Here is a 25974-nt window from a genome sequence, read left to right as displayed (position 1 = left end):
TTCCCTTCCCTTCCCTTCCCTTCCCTTCCCTTCCCTTCCCTTTCTATCTCTCTTTCCCTTTCTCTCTTTCTTTCTGAGTTAACATCAAACATTTCATTCTCTGCAGCTGTGTTTAGTAATACATAACAAGTCATCAGTAGCTGCAGTACTATTGTGTGGCTAGCTTTTCAGTTTAGATAGATAGTCAATCATTTTAAAAGAAATTTGCATTAATATTTTAGCCTGTATCCTAAAGCTGCATGAAATTCTCTGCAGGACCAGTGGATCTGTATTCAGCAATGCAGAGAGTTAAAAGAACTGTGTGGATGTGCTGGACATTTGTCAAGACAAGCTGAAAAGAAACAGTACTGTGAATCAAGGCTGTTTGGTTTGCATTCTTTCAGCTATCTCTTTTTAGCTAATTGGAGGCAGTTTTAAGAAGCTGTCATAAATGTTGCCTCTGCTTGGCAGTAAACACCGTAAGAAGGCTAAAAAATACAATTTTCCACTAAATAATAGTTAGAAGGGCAATTAAGACATTTCCATAGGTTGGAATATCACCTATGAAGACAGCTTGAATTGCATGAATTTGATAAAACTCCTGGCACATGGGGAAAAAAAAAAAACCAACCAACAAAAAACGGTGGAATGCTGCTGAGCTTGTTTCTCTTTTAGAAGGAGAAAAACCCAAGCTTTTTTTGCTGGAAATGTCTTCATGCTGTAGCTTCCTATTTTGCTTATGCTGCAGCCTAAAATTCTACTAATTCTAACCTTTAACTTGATTTAATCAAGTTATAACTTCAGCAGATCTACGATAATCTTTCAGCACGTTTTAAACAGAGGAGCAGTTTTGCAGATAGAGAAAAATCAGCCCCTTCCATATTTTTGCTGTAGTGCTGCACTCTTCAGCCCTTCCTCTGCCTTTTTGTGGCCTTGTGTTACGCTGTGTAGTTTGGGGATCTTGCTTTGTAGGGAAGGCAGCAGTGTGCCAACCAGGATCTCGTTTCCTCTATGCCATAATCCTGTGTTCAAATTCTTTCTTAAACTGTATTTACTGTTTCTTAATACTGTATTTTAATTGCTCGAGCCAGATAAAGCAATGTTGATTTTGAATGGGTCACTGACAAATTACAAGTAAATTAAAAACTGCTTTCTGCTCTTCTTAATACACTTCAGTTGGATACTGTGCATGCTGCTGGGCAAGACTTGAAAACGTTATACAACATAGCAGATTAATCTTACCACAACAAAACAAAATGCACTTTCTATTAGAAATAAAAGAATTTTAAATCCACATTATTTGCTGGCACTAGGACGACCTCTCCTCAGCAGTGAGAAGGATTCTTGCTGTTCAGAGACAACAAACTGCTTTTTCCGTCTTTTATTTTTAATTTCTTCTCAGAATCAGACTGAGAGGTTGATGTTTGCCTCCCAGTCCACCTGAGCCATGCTCTGCCCAGCAGAGGTGTGCCAGCCCAGTGCTGCCACCTCTGCCACTTCTTGTGTTGAGGGCCTCCGAGACTTGGCTGCAGCTCTCACAGCCAGACCAAGGCCATACTTGCATAGGAAGCCCAGAATTATGCCGTCTTGTGTGCATCTCCTACCACCCATCAACAGACATCCTCCTGATCTCTTGTTGGAGCCATCAGAGCAGGGATCTGAAGTCTCTTGGATGTTGATGCAGCCCAGAGCTCAGGTGGGAAGCTGTGCTCAGGAGCCAGGAGCACTGGCTCTGCAGGCCCCTGCTCACCTGCAGGCCATAACCTGAGCATGTTGCAGGCTGCAGGACAGGACACTCGAGAAAATGTCATCTGACCTCACCGAGTATCGGATGGTTTTATCTTGTGACCGCATACAGCACAATTCAGCTTCTTCTTTGCCCACCAGAGTGCACAGCTGCGGCAAAGCTTGTGGATACAGGGGATCACATAAGCTGCATCATCCCAACTACACCCACAGATGGGTCATGTCCAGTCTGATGCCACCTCTGCGGTGCCAGGTGGTGTGGTGGGCTGTGTAGAGATGAGGTCAGGAAGCTGCTCCTCTCACAGGCACTGAAGTGGGCAGAGAGGGTTGCAAAGAGAAAAAGGCTGCGGTCACTCACTGTTCCAGGGACAGGCAGCAGCAATGCCCTGGTCCATCAGCAACAAACTCTCCTGGCTCCTGGTCCCCATCAGCTGCCATGGGTTGATGTACCTGTACCACTCACCTCCACTGCTGTGAGTGCACCCCACGGAGCCCCAGCTCCCTGAGCCAGGCAGGGACAGGGAAAGGCTGGTGGATGCTGTGGGATGGGCACTAAGAACTGCTGTTGGCATTCCTACGGCATAACTCAACCAAGGCCTCATTCAGTGCTCCAAGTCTCACAGCTGTGCTCAATTGGAGTCCAGGAATGGATTCACACTGGACTCTGCTGGTGCCTGAATGTATAAAGCAAGGGTCAGTGAAATCACGGTCACTTGTCACTGACTTACAACCCCTTGGTCAGTGACCTCACAGCCCACTGATGCATGTATTTGGGCACTGGCCCGGGCCTCCATCACTCTCCATCATTCAATGATTTTCCTTTGAAATGATGATACATTCAGGAAAATAAAAACAGCAGGTTTACTATCTCCACGCTAATCCATCTTCTGTGAACTGTTTCTACTGTCTGAAACTTCTTTGAGAGACATTTTTTTCTGGTTCTGGTTTGGATGCAGTACAAATTGGTGACAATCTCTATATCAGGGGTGCTTTTTGCAGGCTGTTTGCTCACACTTTCCTCTGCAACTTACTCTACATGACCTGCTTCAGCAGGGGTTGGACTGGAGGATCTCCCTATGACTCTGTGATCTTCTTGATTTTCTACTGGATTTTTTTTTTTACTTTTACTCTTACTTCTTGGAAGAAGTAGAGCACAATGTATATTGTAACTTGTTTCTAGAAATAGATGACTTGAAAAAGTAGAAATACCATATATTTTAGCAGTGTATTTTAGAAATATAGTTGTTGAATTGTTGTATTACGTGATTAATTCTTGCTTGCAAAATTGCAATAGCCTTTAGATGTTGCAAATTGTATGGATGTAGTACTACAGACTAGAAAACATGCTGTAAGGCTATTCTGTTTTGATCGAGACCCTCTGCAAAAGAAACACAACAGTGAAAGCCAGGGCCTCCACACAAGGCCAAATTGTCTCACTCTGGAATTAGGCTGGGATGCAAAAGGCAGGCATCTAGATACTCCTCTCTATCCTCCTTATCTTCTGCACCCCAGCATATATCATTAAAAGATGGGTTGCCAAACTTATCTCTATCCAAGGACAAGCAGACGTCCAGAAATAATGGCCGAGTGCTGAGTGAGGAGATGTTATGATTTTGGAACTATAAATTACTTACAATAGGCATTTCCCTACTGAGCATGCTTCAATGAAGAAAGTTCACATAAAGGACAAGGGAGGAAGATAACTGATGAAATAGAAGACTGTTGGTTGGACTGTCATGATGCTAGAAGGATGCTAGATGGTAGAAGAGACCAAGGAATAGAAGATTGAAGACCTCATAAATCACTACCTGAGATAGGCATGCATATGTTAATTGTCTCACGTGTGATTGATGAATGTGTACTACCTGTGGAAATACAGTGGACTCTGAATCATGTGGTATTTGAAGCGATTATGGTGCAAATATCCCCAGTGCTTCTGGCGCTGCTAATAAAGAATACCTGATTTAGCGGTAACAAAAGTTTGCTGTTAAGTTTCTATGCATCAATTTCTTTGATTCAGCTCCTAAGAAGCAAATATTTGTCATTTAAAAAAAAAAAAAAGTAAGATTCCAATCGTCATTTTTCATTAATTCTTTGCCACTTGTGAGCCATGGCATCAAAACACACTGGTTAAATCTTCCTAAAACGTTCAAAACGAAATCTGGATTATTTGCTTTTAATTCACATCAGTAAAACCGAATTTGTCTACTTCTCATCCTCCCAGCACCCAAGGACAATCCAAAGCAGCCTATTTCTATGGCAATACATCACGTACGTCTCCATCAGGCTTTCCTGGTAATTATTTTTAGAGACTGATCTCCGACTGATCGGTGCCAGCACGGCCCGTAGGGCACCAGCAGCAGCGCCGGCCGCCAGCGGGAGCCACTGAGGGACGGACGAGGGAGCGCTACGACGGATGTGCGCTGCCAAGCAGGAGAAAGCTTCGACATGCGTGTGCTGCCTCCATGAGGAGGCAGGAGGTTTATAACGCTGTTTACTGGAGCCAACGCTCTTCCAATCGAAACGACTCTATGGGTCTGCGGCACTACGAACAAACCCCGCACGCATCACCAGCCTCATCACGGCTGCGCACAGCGCCCACAGCCGGCTGTCACGACACCTCCTCCACAGCGCCCCCGACACTTGGCGGCGCCCAATGGCAGCTAGAAGCCCCGCCTCCGTAGCGCCTCTCCGCCAATCGCCGCGCGGCTCCGCCGTGCCACCGCCTCTCGGCCCCTTCTCTCGCCGCGGGCGGGAAGGCGGCCGATTGATGGACACTTGTTTCGTCCGATCGCAGAGCTCCGCAGCGCCGTGTGGGTGGTGCGGGGCAGCGCCGTTGTTTGGCGCGAGAGAGCAGCGCGGCGCTCTCCGGCTCTGCGCCCGCTTGCCCCCCGCTGCCTCGCGGGCCGGGCTCCTGCCATGGCTCTGGTAGCTGGTGTCATCCGGCGGCTGGATGAGGCCGTGGTGAACCGCATCGCGGCCGGCGAGGTCATCCAGAGACCGGCAAACGCCATTAAGGAGATGATAGAGAACTGGTAAGCTCCTGCGGCCCGCTGAGGGGACGTACGGCGGCTGTGGGCACGGCTGTCGCGCTGCTGGCCGCTGTGGCGTGACGCCTGGCTGCCAGGGGAGCTGCAGCTACTGCTGGGGCTGCTGCCGGCCGTGCGGCTGTACCTGCGCCCAGCTGGGGGGCAGCAGGAGATAGGCTTGTGCTGAACGCCTGGAGGGACGGCTCGCCCCAGGACTCCCTGGACGGGGGTTGGTTCAGTTTACTGCTGTGTTGGATGTGAATCGTTTGCTCTGAGCGCCAGGTGAAAGGTCTGTCGAGGATACAAGTCGTGGAATTTCACAGTTTCACCTGCACATCCCTTGGTATGACAGCTACACGATTCTTGGACTCCTCCAGGGGTGGTGATTCCAACACCTTTCTGGGCAGCCTGTGCCACTGCGTTACCACTCCTGGAGAAGTGTTTCCTGATGTCTGACGTGATATATACATATTTATTCTCTAGAATTGCTGTTCTGTAACGTGCTTTATTGGTTTCTGCAGTTTGGATGCTAAATCTACAAGTATCCAGGTGGTAGTCAAAGAAGGTGGTCTGAAGCTCATCCAGGTCCAAGATAACGGCTGTGGTATCAGAGTGAGTAAAGTTTAAAGCAGGTGGCTGTGCACTGATATTTTACACATAACGCCTCTTAAAACTTAAGTCGGTTTGTAAATATTTATGCTCTTGAGTAGACATGGAAAAAACTGGAGGTGCTCGAGGCCAGGTTGGATGGAGCCCTGTGCAGCCTGCAGCCCTGCCTATAGCTACGGGTTGGAACTGGGTGGGCTTTAAGGTCCTGCCTGGCCTAAGCTGGTCTGTGATTTTTACAAAACAGAAAGCAGCTATTACAATTCTTTTATCTCTTTCACACAGAAGGAAGATCTGCACATCGTTTGTGAGAGGTTTACTACCAGTAAACTGCAGAAATTTGAAGACTTGGCTAGTATTTCAACGTATGGTTTTAGGGGTGAGGTAAGCTCTCCATCAAGGTTTTGAAATTGTTCACTGTTTGTAGTTATCCTTTTGCACTGCTGTTTGTGTAATTTCTCATTCTGAACACGCTTTACAGAAGGTTCTGTTTTCTGAGAGTCTGTCTTGTGAACATAATCAAGATATATTTCCATGTTTAAATGGATTCCTAGGGAGAGGTATATATTCTTGTTTTCTGGAGTAAGGAAACTTTTAATTTAGGCAAGGCCCTCTTGTGACATGTTGCTTCAGGAGGCTGCAGGTGAAAAACCATGAAAAACTTGACAGGATGTAAATCCTTGATGACAGACATTGGACTAAATATGATAATTAAAGGCAGAAGAAAGTCCTGGATAAAAGTCAGATTTTTGGGTTTCCATAAACCCACATTCATGAGAGCTCTACTGACCTGCTATTTTCTTGTGCTAGTTGCTTGCAAGTAGTGTATAAAAACCTTGTGATGTTCTTTAAAGTGTTTACACTTGTTTAGCTACCAATGATCTCTAGAGCAAAGTTTAAAAAGATGCTTTTTCTTTCTGTAGGCATTGGCTAGCATCAGTCATGTTGCCCATGTTACAGTAACAACTAAAACAGCTGATGCAAAGTGTGCATACAGGTACGATCGTTATTATCCAAGTAACTTATGCTGTCGGTGATAATGAACAGATTGTCTTTACAGTGCTTGGTGGTGGTGGGAATGGATACTGAAGGAATATTTTGTTTCTAGAATAGTTATAAACAAGGCCCAGAAACACATAACATATCAGAAAACATAGCTTGGGTAATTTTTGTTCCAGAATATAAAGGTAAACTTTACCTAGCAGTACCATTTAAAATTGGAGGGGATCTTAAAAGGCGTTGCACTTCAGCAGTTAATGTAGGGTAAACTTGTGTTTTTCACAATTTGGGATAAAATATATGTACTCAGTCAGCATTTCCTGCAAATTTCCAAAGTCTTTGAACATGGGAATTTGCTTCATGTTGCCTGAGCAAAAGAATTTTGAGTACTCTCCTCAAAACTCAAATATAAGTAAAAATATTTCTATTATTATTATTTTTGTTAAATTAAGTTTGTAGGGTCTGTGAAATGTCAAATAAGAAAAAAAAAAAGAGTGCCCTTTGAAATTCTAGTCTATATAATCTGCTGAAATAATGGCATGGATCGGAAATCATTTATGCCAAAATCCTTTTCTGGACAAAAAAGAAACACACCTTATATGTAAAGTCAGGAATGTCTTAACAGTGTAACTCAAGTATAAATTTTAGGGGAAGAACTATTATTAGTGCAGGTGTAAATATTAAAGAGACTAAAGGACAATAATCCTATTGTTGCAGGAAGTCTGAGTAGTGCGATTTCAAAACACATATCCTTTTATCTGGTACTTTTTCTCCGCTGTTATTCTCACTCTCCTGCTTCTCCTGTGTGTGCAAAGGTTATTGAGGACTACTTTCCTCTAGCACAAAGTGGGGAGTTGCAGTTAAGCTTCAGCTAACTAAGTTCTGTACTGGTAGAGTATGATGATGACAGGGTTTCTGTCCATTTAGTTTTTGTTTCCTCTCCCCCCTCTCCCACCTCTATTAACTGTTGGACAACTGTTTATTTTCTGCTTAGAGCTTCTTACAGTGATGGAAAAATCAAAGCTCCCCCAAAACCCTGTGCTGGAAACCAAGGGACACAAATCATGGTAGGTTGGTTGATTTGTTTTTGTGCATTCTCCTACTATTCCCAGGTCTTTATACCACCTATTGCTACGTGTTGCATTGCAAGGTATATGACAGCATCACTTAGAATATTTTTGAAATGGTTTTTTTTTGTGTGCCTTGATTGCAACAGCTGTTTCAGTATTTATTTGCATTTCATTAAAACAGTTTAGTTGGAGAATCCAGTGCTATCTGCAATGGAAGAAATGCAACTTTCAATGGAAAGCAGATGTTTATGGGGTCGTTGGTTTAAAAACAACAAAGAACTGATGTACTAAAATACTTAAACATTGCATTTTACTAGGTGAAACTAAGCAGGTAAGGAAACACTGAACATTGATCCTTTATAATGGGTCCTTCATGCTAGGCTGTGTAGGGATGGGGTCAGGAAAGCCAGGGCACAGCTTGATGCCAAAAAGAATAAGAAAGGCTTCTACAGGTATCTCAGCCAGAAAAGGAAGGTCAAAGAGGGTTTTACCCTCTCCTAGAGAGTGACACAGGCAGGCTGGTGACAACAGACAAGGGGAAAGCTGAGGTACTTCACAACTTTTTTGCGTTGGTCTTTCCTGCTAACTGCTTGCCAAGCAGGTTCACATGTTTGGTTTGGTAAGAGGGGATTGAAGAAGCAATGTTCCTTCCACTGTAAGCAAAGGTCAGGTTCACAACTGCCTGAGGAACCTGAACATCAACAAGTCCATGTGGGTCCCAATGAGATGCATCCCAGAGTCCTCAGGGAATTGGCTCATATAGTTGCCAAGCCACACTCTATGATACTTGAAAAGTTGTAGCAATCAGGTGAAGTCCCCAGTGACTGGAAAAAAAGGGTACAATCATACCCATTTTTAAGAAGGGTAAAAAGGATGACATCAGGAACTACTGACCTACGAGACTCACCTTTGTGCTAAGATCATGGAATAGATCCTTCTGGAAGCTATGTTAATGTACATGGAAGGCAAGGAGATGATATGGAAGAATCAGCATGGCTTTACCAACTGCAAATTCTGCTTGACCGACTAGTGGCCTTGTCTGATGGTGTCACTGCATCAATGGAAGCAAGGGAAGAGCCACTGATGTCATCTATCTGGACTTCAGTAAAGCCTTTTCCACAGTACCTCTCAGCATCCTTCTCTACAAATTGGAAAGATATGGATTTGATGGGTGAACAGTTTGATAGACAAAGAACTGGCTGCATAATCAAGTGCAGAGAGTGGTGGCCAATGGCTCAATGTCTGAATGGAGATCAGTGAAGAGTGATGTCCTCCAGATGTTGGTGTGGGGCCGATACACTTCAATATCATCATCAGTGACACTGACAGCGGGGCTGAGTGCAGCCAAGTTTGCGGAAGATGCCAAACTGTGGTGTAGTTGACATGCCAGAAGGAAGGGATGCCCTCCAGAGGGACCTAGACAGGCTTGAGCAGTGGGCCCAGATGAACCTCCTGAAGTGTGACAAATCCAAGGTCTTGCAGCTGGGTTGAGGGAACTCCCATTCAATAAAAGCTGAAGGATGAAAGGATTGACTGCAGCCCTGCTGAAAAAGACCTGGAGGTTCTGGTAGATGAGAAGCTGGACGTGAGGCAGCGGTGTGCCCTCACAGCCCAGGCAGCTAACTGTGTCCTGGGCCACATCAGAAGAAGTGTGGCCAGCAAGTTGAGGAAGGTGATCCTGCCTCTCTACTGGATGCTGGTGAGGCCTCACCTGGAGTACTGCATCCAGACATGGAGTCCTCAGTACAGGAGAGATGCAGACCTGTTGGAGTGCATCCAGGGAAGGGCCACAAAAGTGATCCACAGAATGGAACACCTCTCCTATAAGGACAGACAGAGAGCTGGGGCTGTTCAGCCTGGAGAATAGAAGGCTGTGAGGTCACCTGATAGCGGCCTTTCAGTATCTAAAGGGGAGCTACAGGACAGGAGGGAACGGACTCTTTAGCAGGGCCTGTGGTGATAGAACAAAGGGAAATGGTTTCAAGCTCAAAGATGGAAAATTTAGGTTAGATATAAGCAAAATATTTTACATTGAGGGTGGAGGGCACCAGAACAAGTTGCCCAGTGATGTGGATGATGCCCCATCCCTGAAGACTCTCAAGGCGAGGCTGGATCAGGCCCTAGACAATGTGATTTAGCTGTGATGTCCCTGTTCATTGCAGGGGAGTTGGAGTAGGTGGCCTTCAGAGGTCCCTTCCAACTCTAAGGATTCTATGATTCTATAAACTAAAATGTTGTCAGAAGATTTTGTTCTGTCTTTTCAGAAAGTAGTTTAATTCTATAGTGTTTTTTTTTTTTTAATGGTCTTTAATTGTGACCTTTGTCTCTTGTAGGTTGAAGACCTTTTTTACAATGTAAATACAAGGAGGAAAGCTTTAAAAAATCCGAGTGAAGAGTATGCAAAAATACTAGAAGTTGTTGGCAGGTAAACTGAAATAAGCAGCTCTAGCTCCTTTTGCCATGAAGAACATGGGTTTTTCAGAGAGATTGGTGTATGTGATATTGTGATGCTGTTGTTTTGTTTTTTACTTCTTTTTTTAGTGTACAATGTTAGATAACAGCCTGTGTTGATGGAGAAAATTTAGATGATGAAAAGCTATACTCAATTCAGGTGTATTATTACTAAGAATCCCAGCAAACAAATGGAGATAGACTTGAATAAGTGAACTACAAATAAATTTGACTTGAAGAGAATCCAAGTAAAAACTGAATAACTGAATGTGAAAAAGAAAAAGCTGAATGGCAATTTGACTTCTTAAAAAAATGTACATATCACTTTAGCTACCAGATACAACGTTTCCTTATTGGGTTCCTTTTCTGCATCTGATACGTGCAGAGGTTTGCAAGCAGGACCTATGCCATTTAACCACATAAAACTGCTTTGCACCCTCAGTAAAAACAAAAGATAACAAAGAATAGCAGGGCACTGTTAAGTTTTAGCGTTCTGCTACTTAGTCTTCACTGTGAAGAAACAGTTCAGCCAGGAAGTTAAGAGGCAGGTCTGAGTGTTATGTGGAGTGGGCTGATCTGAAGTCTTGCTGAGTTTGCCTTCCAACTCAGCCTTCTGTGATGCAGTGATGGCATCAGTGCACAAAGGAAGGGCAACAACTGATGTCATCTACGTGAACTTGGGGAAGGCCTTTGACATTAAGCCAAGGTTATGCAGCTGGTGTGTATCATAAGTTGGCCTTGGATAAAAGGCAGCTGAACTGTCTGGGTAGGGTAGAAGCCAGCCATTTCTCAGCCCTTTCTTCATACAGGTTGAGGGTGGATTCTCCTAAGAGAAAAGCTGAATGTTCTCAGTACTAAAACTACGTATTGAAACTGAACTAACGAGATCTATGTAAGTTGATTAGGTTTGTTGTTATTTTTTATGGTTGTTTTTTTAATTATTGTTTTAGTTTTTCTTGAGAAACAAACTAAGCTGTTTTTTTTTTTTTTTTTTTTTTCCTCTCCCACATGGTTACAGTTATAAACAGATCAAATTTTCTTAATATCTGTTAGGTCTGCAAAAAGCTTAGTTTGGCTCAAGTTGCATTGCTGTCTAGCAGAGAATGATTTTTGGCTGTTACTAGCTCCTTTTTCAGCATTCACAAACAGGAGCCCTACATTCCTTTTACTCCCACATACTGCAGTCTTACATTGCCTTTCTTCTTTTTTTTTTTTTTTCCAGGTATGCCATCCATAACTCAGGTATCAGCTTTTCAGTTAAAAAGGTATGTAAATAAAGTCCTTATAGTTTCACCATATACATATCTGGTCAAGGTTTTATATATATTTTTCTTTCACGCACACATAGGTATGAAAGCAACAGAATAGTTGCACTGCCTCTTTTGCAGAGGGAATGGCATATGGAGCTTTTCCTTGTACTGAAATGTTGAAGTGTACTTTGTTGCACTTGAGTAGAAATCACTTTAGCAAACAATAAAGAAAACAATGTATTTCTCAGGAGTTTGGTGTTTTCTCTGTGGTCAATGTTTCATTTGTTTTAGCTTTATTACAGAATCATGTAATGACTTGGGTTGGAAGGGATCTCAGAAGATCATCTAGTGCCAATCTCCCTGTTGTAGGCAGGGCTGCCAGCCATCAGATCAGGCTGCCCAGAGCTCCATCCAGCCTGGCCTTGAACACATCCAGGGATGGAGCATCCATAGCTTCTTTTCTTACCAGTACAGTCCCTGCTAAAGCCCCTTGCCTGCTTTCCTGTCAGCTCCCTTTAGGTACTGGAAGGCCATTCTGAGGTCTCGCCAGAGCTGGACAACTCCAGCCTGTTTTCATAAGAAAAATGACAGCCCTCTGAGCATCCACATGGCCTCCTCTGGATCTGCTCCAACAGGTTCATGTCCTGCTTGTGTTGGTGGCCCCTGAGCTGAATGCAGGTGAACTGCAGGTGGGGTCCTAACAGCAGAGCAGAAGGGAAGAATCGCCTCCCTCGCCCTGCTGGTCATGCTGCTTTTGAAGCAGCCCAGGATACAGCTGGTTTTCTGGATTGCAAGTGCACGTAGCACGTTGAGTTTCTTTCTCATCAACTGATGCCCCCAAGCCCTGCTTACAGCTGCTCTCAGTCCATTCTCTGCCCAGCCTGTATTTCTGCTTGAGATTGCCCTGTTGTAGGGGCAGGACTTTGCACGTAGCCTTGTTGAACTTCATAGTTTTGTGCAGGCCCGCACCTTGAGCCTGGCAAAGTCCCTCAGTACAGCATCACTTTCCTCCTGCATGTTGACTTCACCACATAGCTCAGTGCTGTTGGCGAACTTGGTAAAGGTGCACTCAGTCCCACTGTTCATGTTGCTGACAAAGATGTTAAGAAGTGCCAGTCCCAATATCAACCCCTGAAGGACATCACCTGTCACTGGTCTCTACCTGATCCCTGGGCTGTTGATCACAACTCCTTGAGTGCAACCATCCAACCAATTCCTTATCCACTGAATGGTCCATCCATCAGATCCTTGTCCGTCCAGTGTGGAGATGAGGATTTGTGGGATAGTGTCAAATGCATTGCATTTGAAGTCCAGGTAAATGATGTCAGTTGTTCTTCCCTTTTCCACCAGTGCTGCAACACTGTCAAAGAAGGTCTATATATTTTTTTCAGGCGCAATCTGCCCTCAGCAAAGCCATGCTGGCTGTCACCAATGACCTGTTTTCCATGTGTCTTAGCTTAGTTTCCAGAAGGATCTGCTCCATGATCTTGCCAACCACAGACTGGCCGGTAGTTCCCCAGGTTTTGCTATTTTTCTGTTTTTAGAAAAGGGTTATGTTTTTCCCTTTTCTGGTCACAGGGAACTTGACTGGACTGCCATCACTACTCCAATATGAGTAGAGGCTTAACAACTTTATCTACCGTTTCCCTCAGGACCTTTGGATGCATCTCATCAGGTCTCATGGACTCATGCACCTTCAGGTTCCTTAGATGGCTTCAGACCTAATTTACTACATGGGCAGTTTATTATTCTGCCAGTCCCTCCTTTGCTATCTATGACTTGGGCAGCATGGCTAGAGCACTTGAATGAGGAAAAAAATAAGTCTTTGAGTACCTCAGCCTCCTCCATATTCTGTGTAACCATGACTCCTTCTGGAGAGAGCCCACGTTTTCTTCCTCTTATCACCAGTGTACCTATAAAAACTTTTCTTAGTGCCCTCGATATCTCTGGTCAGATCTAATTGTTTTCCTAACCTAATCCTAACTTTCCTAGCCTGATACCTGTCTGCTTGGACAAATCCTCTGCATTCCTCACAGGTATGCTTCCATCTCTGTAGGCTCCTATGTCCAGGAGCTCCTTGTTCATCCATCTGTCCATCAGGGATCCTGGTGTTTTTGCTTCCTCTCTGTTGGGACGCATAGCTCCTGAGCCTGGAGGAAGTGATCTTTGCATATTAGCTGGCTTTCTTGGGCCCTTCTTCCTTCCAGGGCTTTATCCTATTGTACTCTACAGCACAGGTTCCCAAAGAGGCTCAGGTCTGCCAAAGCAAGCTTGCAGTACACCTTTCCCTATGTCCTAAGGATTCTGAAGTCTGCTATTTATGAGCTGCTTCAGCCTTTTTCGAATATCTGGTTACTAATAACTGTATGCAATAGAATTGTGTGAAGTACCTTCATTATATGATGTTCTTGACACTTATTTCTAGAACTGCCTATGTTCCTCAGTTTCAAAGATGAAGTGTTAGCCTGAGTAGCTCTGATGTGGTCTAGCAAATTCTGCAATGCCTCTTAACATTTACTGCTTTTCTAAACACAAATAAGTAAATGATATAAAACATCCAATGACATTTTATCATTTGTTAGAGATATTATTGCTAAGTTTCACGTGCTTATGAAACGTCAGACAGAACTGTGAGTTGACTCATAGTCCTTTCTGGTCTCTTCAGCAAGGTGATACTGTGTCAGATGTCAGAACTTTAGCAAATGCTACGACGGTGGACAACATCAGGTCCATCTTTGGAAATGCTGTTAGCAGGTACGTTGATGTCATGTTTCATTTGGATGTGAAGTATTCCAGTACAAATCCCTCTTTTTTCTCTTTTAAAGAACACAGGCTGTGCTAACTCTTCCTGTTTGTCCTTTAAAGTGAATTACAGAGAGTGATGGTTGCAGTAATTTAAAAAAAAAAAAGTCTTTTCTGTTTTGCAGGCTTTTTTAAAATTTATTTTAAACTGTATCAAATGAAAAAGGAAGTTGTAGTTACTCCTTCACTGGAAGGGAACAATCTGCTTGTAATTTTTGTGTGCTAAACCAAAAAGACCAAGCTGTATCTGTTTCCTCTATAAGTTTCTGTCCTTTTCTTACACCTTACCTCCTCATACCTCTGTTTTGCTATTTGATAAATTTCAGTCCTTAATTATTTTTTTTTTCTGAAGTGTTCCATATTAAAATTTTGACAAAAGCTACATTGGCTGGGGCTGGGCAAACCAGCCAGAAAAGCTGAAAACAAAACCACTCATCTGTTCTGCTGCTTAAGGTAAAACTCTATCTTCATAAAATGTTCAGCTGAGAAAAATTCACAGCACAGATCTGGGGAATGCATTTGAGATCTCCCTAAGTATCAGTTTGATTCAATTACTAAAACAACAAATTATGTCTAAGGAAGACATCTAATAGATGGAAACACCCTTAGGTGCAGTATTTATTTACCAGGTACTAGCTTTTCTCTACTTCCAATTCTTGTTCGATAATGCTTTTCCTTTGCACAACTCTGAAGGTGTAGAAAGAAAACAAGAAGAGAAAGGAAATACCAGCTGCATTTTCTTATTTGTGTGGTTAAATAATTTTATAGCTCAGCAAAGAATGTTTGAAATCTGAAATAATTTGAATGTTATCCTTAACCATGACATAACTACAGTATCGAACAGTATGTTGCTACATGTGAGGGCTGTTTGAAATTTGCATTAATGGAAGAATACATTTTGTGTGTATGTGTGTGTTTCTGTCAAACTGTCAATAGGGAACTCATAGAAGTGGGATGTGAAGATGTAAATCTGGCCTTTAAGATGAAAGGCTACATCACAAATGCCAACTACTCTGTGAAGAAATGTATATTTTTACTCTTCATAAACCGTAAGTTAAAAGACATAAAAAGCAACGTGTTGTGCAGTCATGCTGCTTACATAATAAGCAGTAGAGCACAGCTTTCTGATGAATTGCCTTCTGACTATGAACATTTTTCAAAGATGTCAAAGAGTTAATATTAACCTTACCTGTAGAGCTCAAGGTGCTTTTCAGTTTTTAACGTGGGTCATGCTTTGCAGCTAAAGTACTGGAGTGCAGCTCACACTACAGTAGCTGAAGCTTGTGGAAAAAATCAAGGTTAAGCATGCCTTTTGCACATGCAAAGCTTGAAGATATTGGTTTGAAGGATTAGTTAGGCACCATCTAATCTATTTCAGTGGCATTCTTTGATAATAGCATTTGGTTCTGTTTCAGATCGGCTGGTAGAGTCAACTGCTTTGCGGAAAGCCATAGAGACTGTGTATGCTGCTTATTTGCCAAAAAGTACTCATCCCTTCCTATACTTAAGGTAAAGTAATGGGAAGAAGTAGTCTGGCAATAATGCAGCACACTTGGAATCTTGGGACAATGACCAAGAATCACTGAGGCTATAGGAGAAGGCAACAGGGAAACTCAAGGAAAATACTTCAAAGGAATTAAGGAGTTCTCCTCCAACAAGGTGACAAGGCTGGCTGCCCTGCTGAAGTGCCTCAACACCAATGCATGCAGCTTGGGAAAAGCAGGAGGAGTTGGAAGTCACTTTAGTACTAGAACACTGTGATGTATTTGCTGTTACTGAAACCTGGTGGGATAATTCCTGCAACTGGAATGTGGCTGTTGGCAGCTATGAGCTGTTCAGAAGGGGCAGATGAGAAAGGAGGGCAAGAAGGATTACCCTCAACATCAAGAAAGGAGTAGAGTGAGAAGAACTGTCCCTGAAGAATGGCCATGAGCCAGTCAAAAGCCTATGGGTGAGAGTTAAGAGACTGAGGCAACAACGGGAGCCCTGTGGCTGGTGTTCACTACAGGCCGCCTGATCAAGAAGAGCCTGATGATGATGAAACCTTCTTCCTCCAGCTACAGGAGGCACCACGATCACAAGCTCTTGTCCTGCTGTGGGACTCAAGCACCCTGACATCTGCTGGAAAAGTAGCATGGCAAGCTGTAGCAGTTCAGGAGGCTTCTGGAGTGCATCAAGAATAACTTCTTAGGCCAAGTAGTAGAAAGCTCCACCAGGGGGATGCAGTACTGGACCTGTTGTTCACTAATACAAATGAACTGACTGGTGACCTCAGGATATAAAACATGTCTAAAAACATTTTAGTAGTCCAGTGGAGAGGTTGATTTAAGGTTATTTATGCAAGCTGACTTGGCTGAGATCAGAATAGAATTTTAATACACCAAACAAAACTGACTGTAGTGTAACTTGAAGTTTCAGGATCATTATGGTTTCTTTTCCTGGGGTGATTGGTGCCTGGTTTGATAAATTTTATACTGAACCAATTTGTAGCCTCTCTGCCATCCATGGGTAACTTTGTTAACTTCTTTTAAAATGTTTTCCAGCCTGGAAATAGCCCCTAAAAATGTAGATGTGAATGTGCACCCTACAAAACATGAGGTCCACTTCCTTCATGAAGACAGCATTCTAGAGCGTGTGCAACAACACATAGAGAGCAAGCTGTTGGGTTCTAATTCTTCAAGGATGTACTTTACTCAGGTGAGGATACATGTTTCAGGTAACCACAGCCCTGTACAAAGTACTTTAACAGCAGTGGATGTATTATTTGCTTTCTTCAAAAGCACAAGCTAGGCTGGTCACCAGTGTTATACTGGTAGCTTGAGATCTTTAATGTTTTGGGGATGAAATTGCCTTAATATGCCAATGATAATAATGTGGCAGTGAACTTACTGGATAAGAAAATATCTTGAACAAATACTTCACAAAGTTATTTAATCTTTTTCATTTTGCAGGTATATTACCCTCCAACCTTGGTCAGCTTTTGTTCTGCCCTTTTCACAAGAAACATGAGACTGAGGAGACTGTGTATCTGATGACACTGAATTTAACCCAACTGGAAAAATAGCAGGAAGAATGTCCTGATCTCTTTTTAAATAGAGGATAGTATAAGAACTTTAACTGTAATCTTTTTTTTTTAAAAAAAAAAGTTTTCTTTGTGCTTTTTTTCCTTAAAGACTTTGCATTTCAGACAAGGGAATGCTAACTGATGATTTCTGTAGTTGCCAAGATGATGACACTCATGTTATGTGAATAGCAAGTACAAGGCTGGTGGTTGTCTAAGCAGCTGAGATGGTTTCTGTGGGGTTTGGAAGTTACTTGCTTTCAAGAAGTAAGATGCTGTGAGAAACAGAAATGATCTTTGTGTTGTCTGTGTGCTCTTGCTTACGACCGATCTCTCTTCTTTCTCATATCACAATGAAGACATTGCTCCCAGGGGCCGAATGTTCTTCCAGTGAGGTGGTAAAATCAGCAGCAAGCTCTTCTACGGCTACAAAAGGAACCAGTGATAAAGTTTACGCGCACCAAATGGTCCGCACTGATTCCCGAGAGCAGAAGTTGGATGCTTTTCTTCAGCCAGTGAACAACCCCCTGAGTACAGGCCCCACCGAAGAGACAACAGGGGTTAACGTGAGAGCTCTGGAGGGCACATCAGGAGGCCAACAGGACCGTCCTGTTAGGCCACAGGATGCTGAAATGGAAGATGTGAGTGAGCTTCTGGAAACAGCCGATCTAATTGAAATGGCTGACGTTCAGCAGGATGCAGTGATGCCTGGAGGGCTGAGTAAGAGTGGACACTTGTCTCCTGAGAAAGCACTTCCTCGGTAAGTCTCATCTTTCCTGAGGTTCTACCTGTTTATTTCATGGCATCAGCCTGAATTCGAAGGTTTTTCTCATCTCTTTGGACTTCTGCTTTCAGAAGGATGTGTTGTTTTCTTCTCTAGAGCATCTCCTTACAGGATTTTAATGAGAAATCCAATTTCATATGGGAACTGTAAATTACATAATCCTGTTCCAGTTTTCACAAGTTTCTGTGCATGCTGCAAGGCAGGAAACAGTATAACTAATGATACTGACTTTCCCTCAGAGAGATCGTATCAGTCTGCCTCACTTCATTTCACCCTTTTGTGGTACGATGGAAAGATAGCAACTACATCACAGCATTTTGCAGCTGTTACCCTAGTAAAGATAAAAACCCTGTCGTGTTTTACAGCTCCCTTGGGGGCTGTTCTGAGAGGCCAGAGTCTTCTGAGGGAATCTGGTTAGTTTTTTCCCTACTATTACAGAGAAAGAAGAGTAGAAAAGGTAATTAGAAATAATTAAATAATCCTTTTTCTAGTGAATTATGCCTAGGAAGAAAAGTAAAACAGTATTTCTTTCTGGGAAACTGAGGAAACTTCCTGCTTTGCTTTCTTAACGTAGAGTGAATGTGAATTCAGCATCCCGTCTGTTTGAGTGTGCTTTGCTTAAGTGATAGAAAAGCAGAACATCTTTCCTCTTTGTTTCTGTATTGCAGAAAGAGACCACGGGAAGACACAGACATACAAATGGAAGAAGACACCAGGAAGGAAATGACTGCTGCCTGCACCCCTAAAAGAAGAATTATCAATTTGACCAGTGTGCTGACTCTTCAGGAGGAAATTAGCAGCCAGGCACATGAAAGTAAGCGAGTGTTTTGTTTCTCAGGTTTGTTTTACCAGATAAAGATGAGTGTTTGGACTGCTAAGGGGGAAAAAGCTAAAAAGGTGTCCCACATTCTTTAAAACGTGTTAAATAGGTTATAAATCTCAAACTGCATCATAACTAATGCCATAAAATCACAGCTTGAAAAACTGAGTTAATTATTATTTTTAAGCAAATCCAAGTTACGATATTGTCATTATAAGAAAATTGGCTTAGTTGCATGATTCCAAAATAGATTCATAAGGAGAACAAAATAATGGGACAAGCTTGATAATTGTGTTTTTTTCTATTTGGATCTGTCCTATGCATATAAGGGGAGTTTACAAGAGACTGGTGAAAGAGTTTGGAAAAAGATGAAAGGTTTGCAGTTCTTCCTAGGGTTGTTCCCTCTTCACTCCTTCAGTTGCTTTAAGAGTTGCATAATGACATTGAGTCACACAATGCTGTATTATTCAGCTAGTCTAAATGTCTTATCTGTGTTGAATTTTGTTGTTGAAATTACTGTGATTTTCCTGCTAGCAAGAAAACTGGTGAGCAAGAAACAGCAAGAAATTACTGGTGAGCAGCTCTACAGCCAACGTGGCAAAACTAGCAGACTTCTGAAATAAATAACTTGTTTAAAAAAAATTCAGAAGATCAGGATTTTTAGAAAGCACCTTCTGACACTACTTGTGCTCTACAAGTTTTGCAGTAGGATGGTAATTCTGAGCTGGCACTTTCATAGCTGACTGTCACAGTTTAACTACTGAAATCACATAGTTGTAGTCCTGTACCATGAAATTCTCCTTAAACTTTGTGGCAGACCTTGTGCAGCTGCTCGAGGTTGTCTTATCTCCACACATGTAAGAAATTCTTTTCCTGCAGTATTACAGTATTCTGGAAAAAGTAACAGTAGATTTGTTAGCGTAGTGCTTTGCGTTTTTTACGTGTGGTTTTGCTGTGACTGCAACGTTGTGCTTCTATAACCAAGTTTCTTCTGCAGGTTGTAGTGACGTTTGCAGAATGCCTAAAACGAACATGGAAACTGGACTTGTCATACTTATGTTTTCAAATGCAAGAGAAAGCCAGAAACTTAATAAGGGGGACAAGGGAGGGATTATAGACCTAAGCTACTGCATTTCCAGAATGCAGTCTGACAGCATTAGATTTTGTTGCAACTTTGTTCTGCATCTAGAAAGATGCTAGGAGCCCAGTGCAGGGCCACAAAGATGATAAAGGGCCTGGAGCATCTTGTGTATGAGGAAAGGCTGAGTAACATGGGGCTGCTCAGCCTGGGGAAAGGAAGACTGGGGGAGCTGGGGATGGGGATCTGATTAATGTTTATAAATACCCACAGGGAGGTGGGAGGCAAATGGATGAGGCAGGCTCTTCTCAGTAGTGACAGGACAAGGAGCAGTGGCCTAAAACTTGAACATAGGAAGTTCCACATAAACATGTGGAAGAACTTCTTTACCATAAGGGTGATGGAGCACTGCAACAGGCTGCCCAGAGACGTTGTCGAGTCTCCTTCTATGGAGACATTAAAGATGCATCTGGATGCCTACCTGTGCCACCTGTTGGAGGGAACTCCCTTTAGCAGTGGGTTGGGTTCAATGATCTCTTGAGGTCCCTTCCAACCCTTTCCCTTCTGTGTGATCTGCTGTGTTGGTTTTTGTGTGGTGTTGTTTTTTTTCTCCCCCTGCCTGTGTTCCCTTGCAAACCTCCTGTGGCTGAAGCAACTTGAGAAAGTCAAGTCAAAAGGAGAGACTTCTAAAAATTTGCATTTGCAGATTAGCTCATAACCTTTCTCATTTATGCTTTAACATGGAGTATATGCATATGCAAATAATTAAGATTTCAAAATGAATTGTAGCATTACAGGCCTACATTAGAAGCTGTAGCATAGCAGTGACCAAACAGTAACCAGACTCTAAAAGTCACAGATGACTCAGCTGAATACATTTACTTAGCACACAGGATATCATACTTTTTCTCTCATTGTTTTCCTTCTTTTCCTCTCTCCAATTGCAGGTCTTCAGGAGATGCTGCGCGATCACTCATTTGTTGGCTGTGTCAGCCCTCAGTGGGCTTTGGTGCAGCATCGGACAAAACTGTATCTTCTCAATACAACAAAACTCAGGTAACAAAGCTGTCGTTTCCAACATGGCCCATTTTTCCCCTCTTAATTAGGATACCTTGGAGATGCACAATTGTGTTCATACAACAAACGTTTGTGTTTTAATTTAGCCAAGAACTCTTCTACCAGATACTTATTTATGACTTTGCAAACTTTGGCGTTCTAAGGCTCTCTGTAAGTATACTTTACACTGTGTTCTATATGAGATTATTTACAGGAACCCTGTCCTTTCAAATAACCTGCATGTTTATAGGTTCTTCTTTGTCCACTGTGGGAGGGATGTGCCGTTTCCATTACAGTAATACAGAGTGGCAAAGCTGCAGTAATTTTGTAGCTGCAGCTGCAGGTTGCGATCCTGGCTGCTGGTTGTGCTTCTGACTGTTCACCAGGCTTTGCTCATACATCAGTAGAAATAATTGTAACGTACCTCCTGTGCTTAGCAGAAATACTGTTGTATTTGATAGCACTTATCCCGTGAATATCACAACACTTTGCAGGATTGTGGACTTCATGGAGTTTTTTTCACAAATTCACACTTTGTAGACTGGTTGATGGGCTGATGTGCTCTGCAGGATAGAAGCTGTATATTTAACTCTCATGTAAGGAAGAATCTGTCTTTTTTTTTTTTTTAAGGGTGGGAGCAGTTTGGGCTGATGGTTAACGATATTTCTGCTGCTTTGACTTCTAGGAACCAGCTCCTTTATATGAGCTTGCTATGCTTGCTTTAGAGGACCCAGAGAGTGGCTGGACAGAAGAAGATGGCCCAAAAGAAGGCCTTGCTGAGTACATAGTTGAGTTTCTGAAAAAGAAGACTGAAATGTTAAAAGACTATTTCTCTCTTGAAATTGATGAGGTGACTCTTCACACTAAATAGTGCTTTGTTTTGACAGCTGGTAATAGCAATAGTTTGCTTGCAGTGCTTACTCTCAGCAAGAGCTAGCTCTGGTAAGACTTGGGTGCCCCTTTCATTAAAAATGCTCAGGACTTATGCTGCTTTTAAAGGAGGGCTACACATTTAATTATATTAATTATCAAATAAAATGCTTGAGTCATTGCTTCAGTAACTAGCCTGCAGCTTTCCTGTCCAGCAAGGTGTGCAACCTCACTGTAGCCGAGGCTGAGCTACAAGATCTCCCTCACTTTTAATATTTGTGTGTGGCCTATTGCATCTTTTATTCTGTACAAAACTGAACAGCTTTAGCAGATGTGTCATGTAACCTTGACTTCTCACCTCGTATTCTCAGTGGAAATACGATCAGCATAGTCAGTGGGTAGAGGAGGGAGCTCAGTTGAGGTCTTCCAGAGGTGAAAGCTCCAAACTGAGGCATTATAAGTTAAATGCCACCACCAATCCTTTTCCTGCAATGGCTACCTGGAATTGGGCTTCAAAAACTTGCAACTTCAGATATCCCCTAACGCTCAGCAAGTTTAGCAAGGAACAGTCTTAAAATAGGTAACAGTTGTAGTGCATCCACTGCAAGAAAAACCATATGTTTTACTGAAGCAGTAGCATTGCCTCTGCAGGAAGGAAACCTTACTGGATTACCACTCCTGATAGACAACTACATTCCCCTGCTGGAGGGACTGCCGATGTTTGTCCTTCGTTTGGCCACTGAGGTATGTTTTTGGAAGTTATTTGCTATCAAATGTCTTTTTTAACTTAGGAAATTATGAAGTGAGTCAAGTGAATTAATGGTAAGCTGCAAAGGAGGGCCTGAAATAGATTAAATGCACTGTTACGTACTCCAGGCAATAGTTACTGATTAATCAGACTTTGCCTCTACATTTATAACTACTAACTGAGTATGTTTTGATTTGAATTGCCTCCATTTTTACTCATTTCTGTTCAGTGCCTTCACGTTACCAGCACAAAGATGGCCAGAGCATTATTCTGTACTGTAAGGAACGTGCTGTAGCAGTGGGGTTGGGCTCTATGATACCTAGAGTTCCCTTACTGTGCTTTCCTGATTTTTATTTTTTATTTTTTTCCCCCATATTAGGAATTATTACCAAGTCTCTGGCCACTTATCCCAATTTTATTAAATTACTTCTTTCTTCTAACAGGTAAACTGGGATGAAGAAAAGGAGTGCTTTGAAAGCCTAAGTAAAGAACTATCTATGTTCTACTCCATTAGAAAACAATATATAATAGATGAAACCAACCCGACAAGCTCTCAGGTACCGTAATATGTTACTACTTATGTAACAAGCATTAACAAGACAAACTGTTCTTTTTCTCCTCCAAACTACAGACTTCTGATTGCAGTAACACTTCATGTATACACTTGGCCTCAGTTTGGAAAGTGTTTTTTTAACCTGTTGAGCTACAGTAAGCTTCTAGAGGTGGATGCATATAACCTAAAATGTAGTTTGCTTGTGTATCTGTTTAATCATTCAATTAAGCTAGCCAGTTCAAGGGACATGACTCATGGATTTTTCAGAGCTTAAAATTAACTTTGCAGTACAGAACGAACTTTACTAGCAGAATTTTAGTCTCAGTAGTCTGACAAAGTTGAAGTGCTCTCTGTTAGTGAAATAACTTCAATTTGTTTATCCTTTCTGTTCCACATTTCAGAATGAGGATTCTGACTCTGGTTCACCACCATGGAAATGGACAGTGGAGCATGTTGTTTACAAGGCCTTCAGGACTCATCTTTTACCTCCTAAACACTTCACAGATGATGGCAACATTTTGCAGCTTGCTAACCTGCCTGACTTGTATAAAGTTTTTGAGAGATGCTAAGAAATTATTTGTATAGATTTGTGCATATGTAAAAAACTTGTTACATTCTGTTATATTCAGATAAAGTATTGGAGGCGGTGGGAAGGGAAGAGAGGATTGAATGACAGCAAATAGATGCTATATTTTTTCTTCAGTTTATCAGAGAACAAAAAGAATTGACTGTGTTCCTAAAATAAAATATAAGATTTCATTTATGGGCTGTGCATCAAGTTTGCTGGAGAAGAGAAGCTAGCTTGAGCTGAAGCTAACTGAAGTGCAGGTGCTTTAACACGGCTTTGAGCCCCAAAGGGAAGATTATCAACTTCCTTTTGTTTTGATGATGCAGGTACTGTCAAAAAAACCAACAGTCTTCATGAACATCAACTTAAAGCACGTGCAGTATCTTTTTAGTACAGGACTAGCTGATGTGGTATTTCAGAGCTCTTCAAATAAGGGGGCTCACTTGCCTTTATCAAGGAGTCTGGAAGTGGAAACAGGAATTTGGTGCAAGGTAACAAGTTTGCAAACATTAAATCTGCTTCAAAGAAGAGCTCCAGTTGATGAACTGTGTGCAGGCTCAAGAATGAGAGAAGACCATTAGTGCTGCTCAGGCAGAAAAAAACCTTGTTTTGAGATCTTCCCAACTCTGAACAGTGCAAGGACATCACTGGTCCTTGACCAGCTTCAGCTGTGTGCTTTAAAAAAAACAAACAGCAGTGCTAAGGCTCTGGAGTAGAAAGGTCCTACAACCTCCTTGCTGTAATAAATGCACCCAAAGTGCACTGTGCTTCCACTTGGTATACTGCCATTGCTATAGCTTGCCTGTCTTGTGATTTCACAGAATGGCCCGGGTTGGAAGGGACCCCAAGGTCAGGAGACATAGTAGGGATGGGTGGATGGTTCAACTACATGATCTTTTCCAACCTTAATTCAACCTGTGATTCTATGAAATACACTGGCTTAGGAAATGCTTGCAAATTCTTACCTTGAGTTTGCTATATCATTATTCATGTTTGGTATAAAATACATTTCTCTCCCCCCTCAAGGATTTTCTGACACTACTTCATCTGTCTTGTTTTTCTTTACAGCTGTTTTTAACCCATCCTCCTTTTCTAGTTTTTCCCCCAAACATTAAACTGCAAGAGGAAACTGGCACTGAGAATAAGGTTATATTTCTTGTAGTTCAAGAAGAATTTCATACTGCAGATAGACTGAGAGAGGCGTTAAAGAAAAAAGGTAGTGTGCTTTGATGAAGGTTATAAGTAATAAAGGAATTGCCCACCTCCTGGCCTAGATAAATTTTTCTCGTTAAATTTAGTCTTTGATCAGAAATACCCCACCATTATAAAGCCACAGCTTCTCAATTTTTGTTCTTCTAGTGATTTATTCTTACCTGCATCCTCCAAAACAGATCTTGAATATTCTGAAGGGTAAAAAGATACGTTAGGATCTACTCAGTAGTGACACTGGAGAACTTCAGCAACAGCACACTGAACCCAAAGCACCTTTTCACTGCCTTCCGTGTATACTGGTCTTCCACATGAAGGAAGATGGGATGCCTCATCTTTAGCCACACACACTTGCAGAACTGCTATTGGAGCAAAAAGGCAGGTTATGTTTTTAGTTGCCATCAAGCTTTAACGATAAAACAAAATAAAATAGGTGTGAAGGTACTTTCAAATAACCTTAAATGTAGCTCTTGCAGACTTTAATAGTAACACTTCTTTCTCCTTTTCCTTTGTAATGCCCCAAAATGTTCTTTGTGTGTGTTCCACTCTCCCCAGCAGATCCCTGTCTTTTTTTGTGCTGTGGAGCCCAGAACTGGACACAGTACTCCAGCTGAGGCCTGACCAGGGTAGAGCAGAGGGGGAAGATCACCTCCCTTGAACTGCTGGCCATGGTCCTTTTAATGCACCCCAGGATCCCATTTGCCCTCTTGGCCACCAGGGCACACTGCTGGCTCACGACCAACCTGTCCTCCACCAGGACTCCCAGGTCCTTCTCCACAGAGCTCCTTCCCAGCAGGTCATCCCCCAGTCTGTACTGATACATGAGCACCCAGACCACCTGCAACACCTCATAACTTAAGCTGCGAACAGAACAAAAACCTTTGCAACCAAACGGCCCTAAAGGGCAGCTCACAATTCACATATTTGGTGACAGGGAGTTTGAAAGCTGTAGTGGCTCACAAGCCCATTTTCAGCTTACTGGATCCCTGTTCTTCAATCTCAAAAAACCACACATTTTAAAGTTTTGTGGATTCCTTTAGCATTGGCCTTTTAGTGGAAAAAGATCTGTAAATTGAAACAATACTGGTGCAAGGAAAAACTTAAGAGTTAGACAACATTCTGTGTTCTACCCTACGCTTCTGTTTCACAGAACAGAAATACTGCACAGCAGTGGAGTAAACACGTGAAGAATACGGGGGTACTTACCATGTGCTGTGCAGGTTGCTAGTATTAAAACAGCTTTGTAAGGAAACTGACAGCACTTACATTCTCCTTTAGGTAGGAATTAAGTGTCA

At 42.4% G+C, this 25974-nt stretch overlaps 1 protein-coding gene across 1 annotated transcript; it reads left to right on the top strand.

Annotated features, from left to right (window-relative positions):
* The first annotated feature begins 4588 nt into the window (after positions 1-4588).
* On the top strand, positions 4589-23661 carry MLH1 (mutL homolog 1). Its single transcript, XM_042888681.1, has 19 exons — positions 4589-4760; positions 5276-5366; positions 5646-5744; positions 6284-6357; positions 7354-7426; positions 9763-9854; positions 11103-11145; positions 13796-13884; positions 14869-14981; positions 15348-15441; positions 16476-16629; positions 17353-17753; positions 18446-18591; positions 20623-20731; positions 20839-20902; positions 21417-21581; positions 22253-22345; positions 22793-22906; positions 23304-23661. The coding sequence occupies exons 1-19, from the start codon at positions 4645-4647 to the stop codon at positions 23469-23471; spliced, it is 2298 nt and encodes a 765-aa protein (XP_042744615.1). The 5' UTR covers positions 4589-4644; the 3' UTR covers positions 23472-23661.
* Positions 23662-25974: the final 2313 nt, after the last annotated feature.

The sequence above is a fragment of the Lagopus leucura genome, unplaced genomic scaffold, assembly GCF_019238085.1.
Source record: "Lagopus leucura isolate 7727_CA_CO unplaced genomic scaffold, USGS_WTPT01 Super-Scaffold_100157, whole genome shotgun sequence".
NCBI lineage: Eukaryota > Metazoa > Chordata > Aves > Galliformes > Phasianidae > Lagopus > Lagopus leucura.
Note: the sequence above shows the minus strand (reverse complement) of the source record. Positions and strands in the feature narration are given on the sequence as shown.

Excerpts from the sequence above, each read along its gene's own strand:
- MLH1 (XM_042888681.1), top strand. The coding sequence starts at position 4,645 with ATGGCTCTGGTAGCTGGTGTCATCCGGCGGCTGGATGAGGCCGTGGTG. Across the intron at positions 4,761-5,275 it reads AAGGAGATGATAGAGAACTG|TTTGGATGCTAAATCTACAA; the intron begins GTAAGCTCCTGC and ends TGGTTTCTGCAG. Across the intron at positions 21,582-22,252 it reads TCTCTCTTGAAATTGATGAG|GAAGGAAACCTTACTGGATT; the intron begins GTGACTCTTCAC and ends TTGCCTCTGCAG.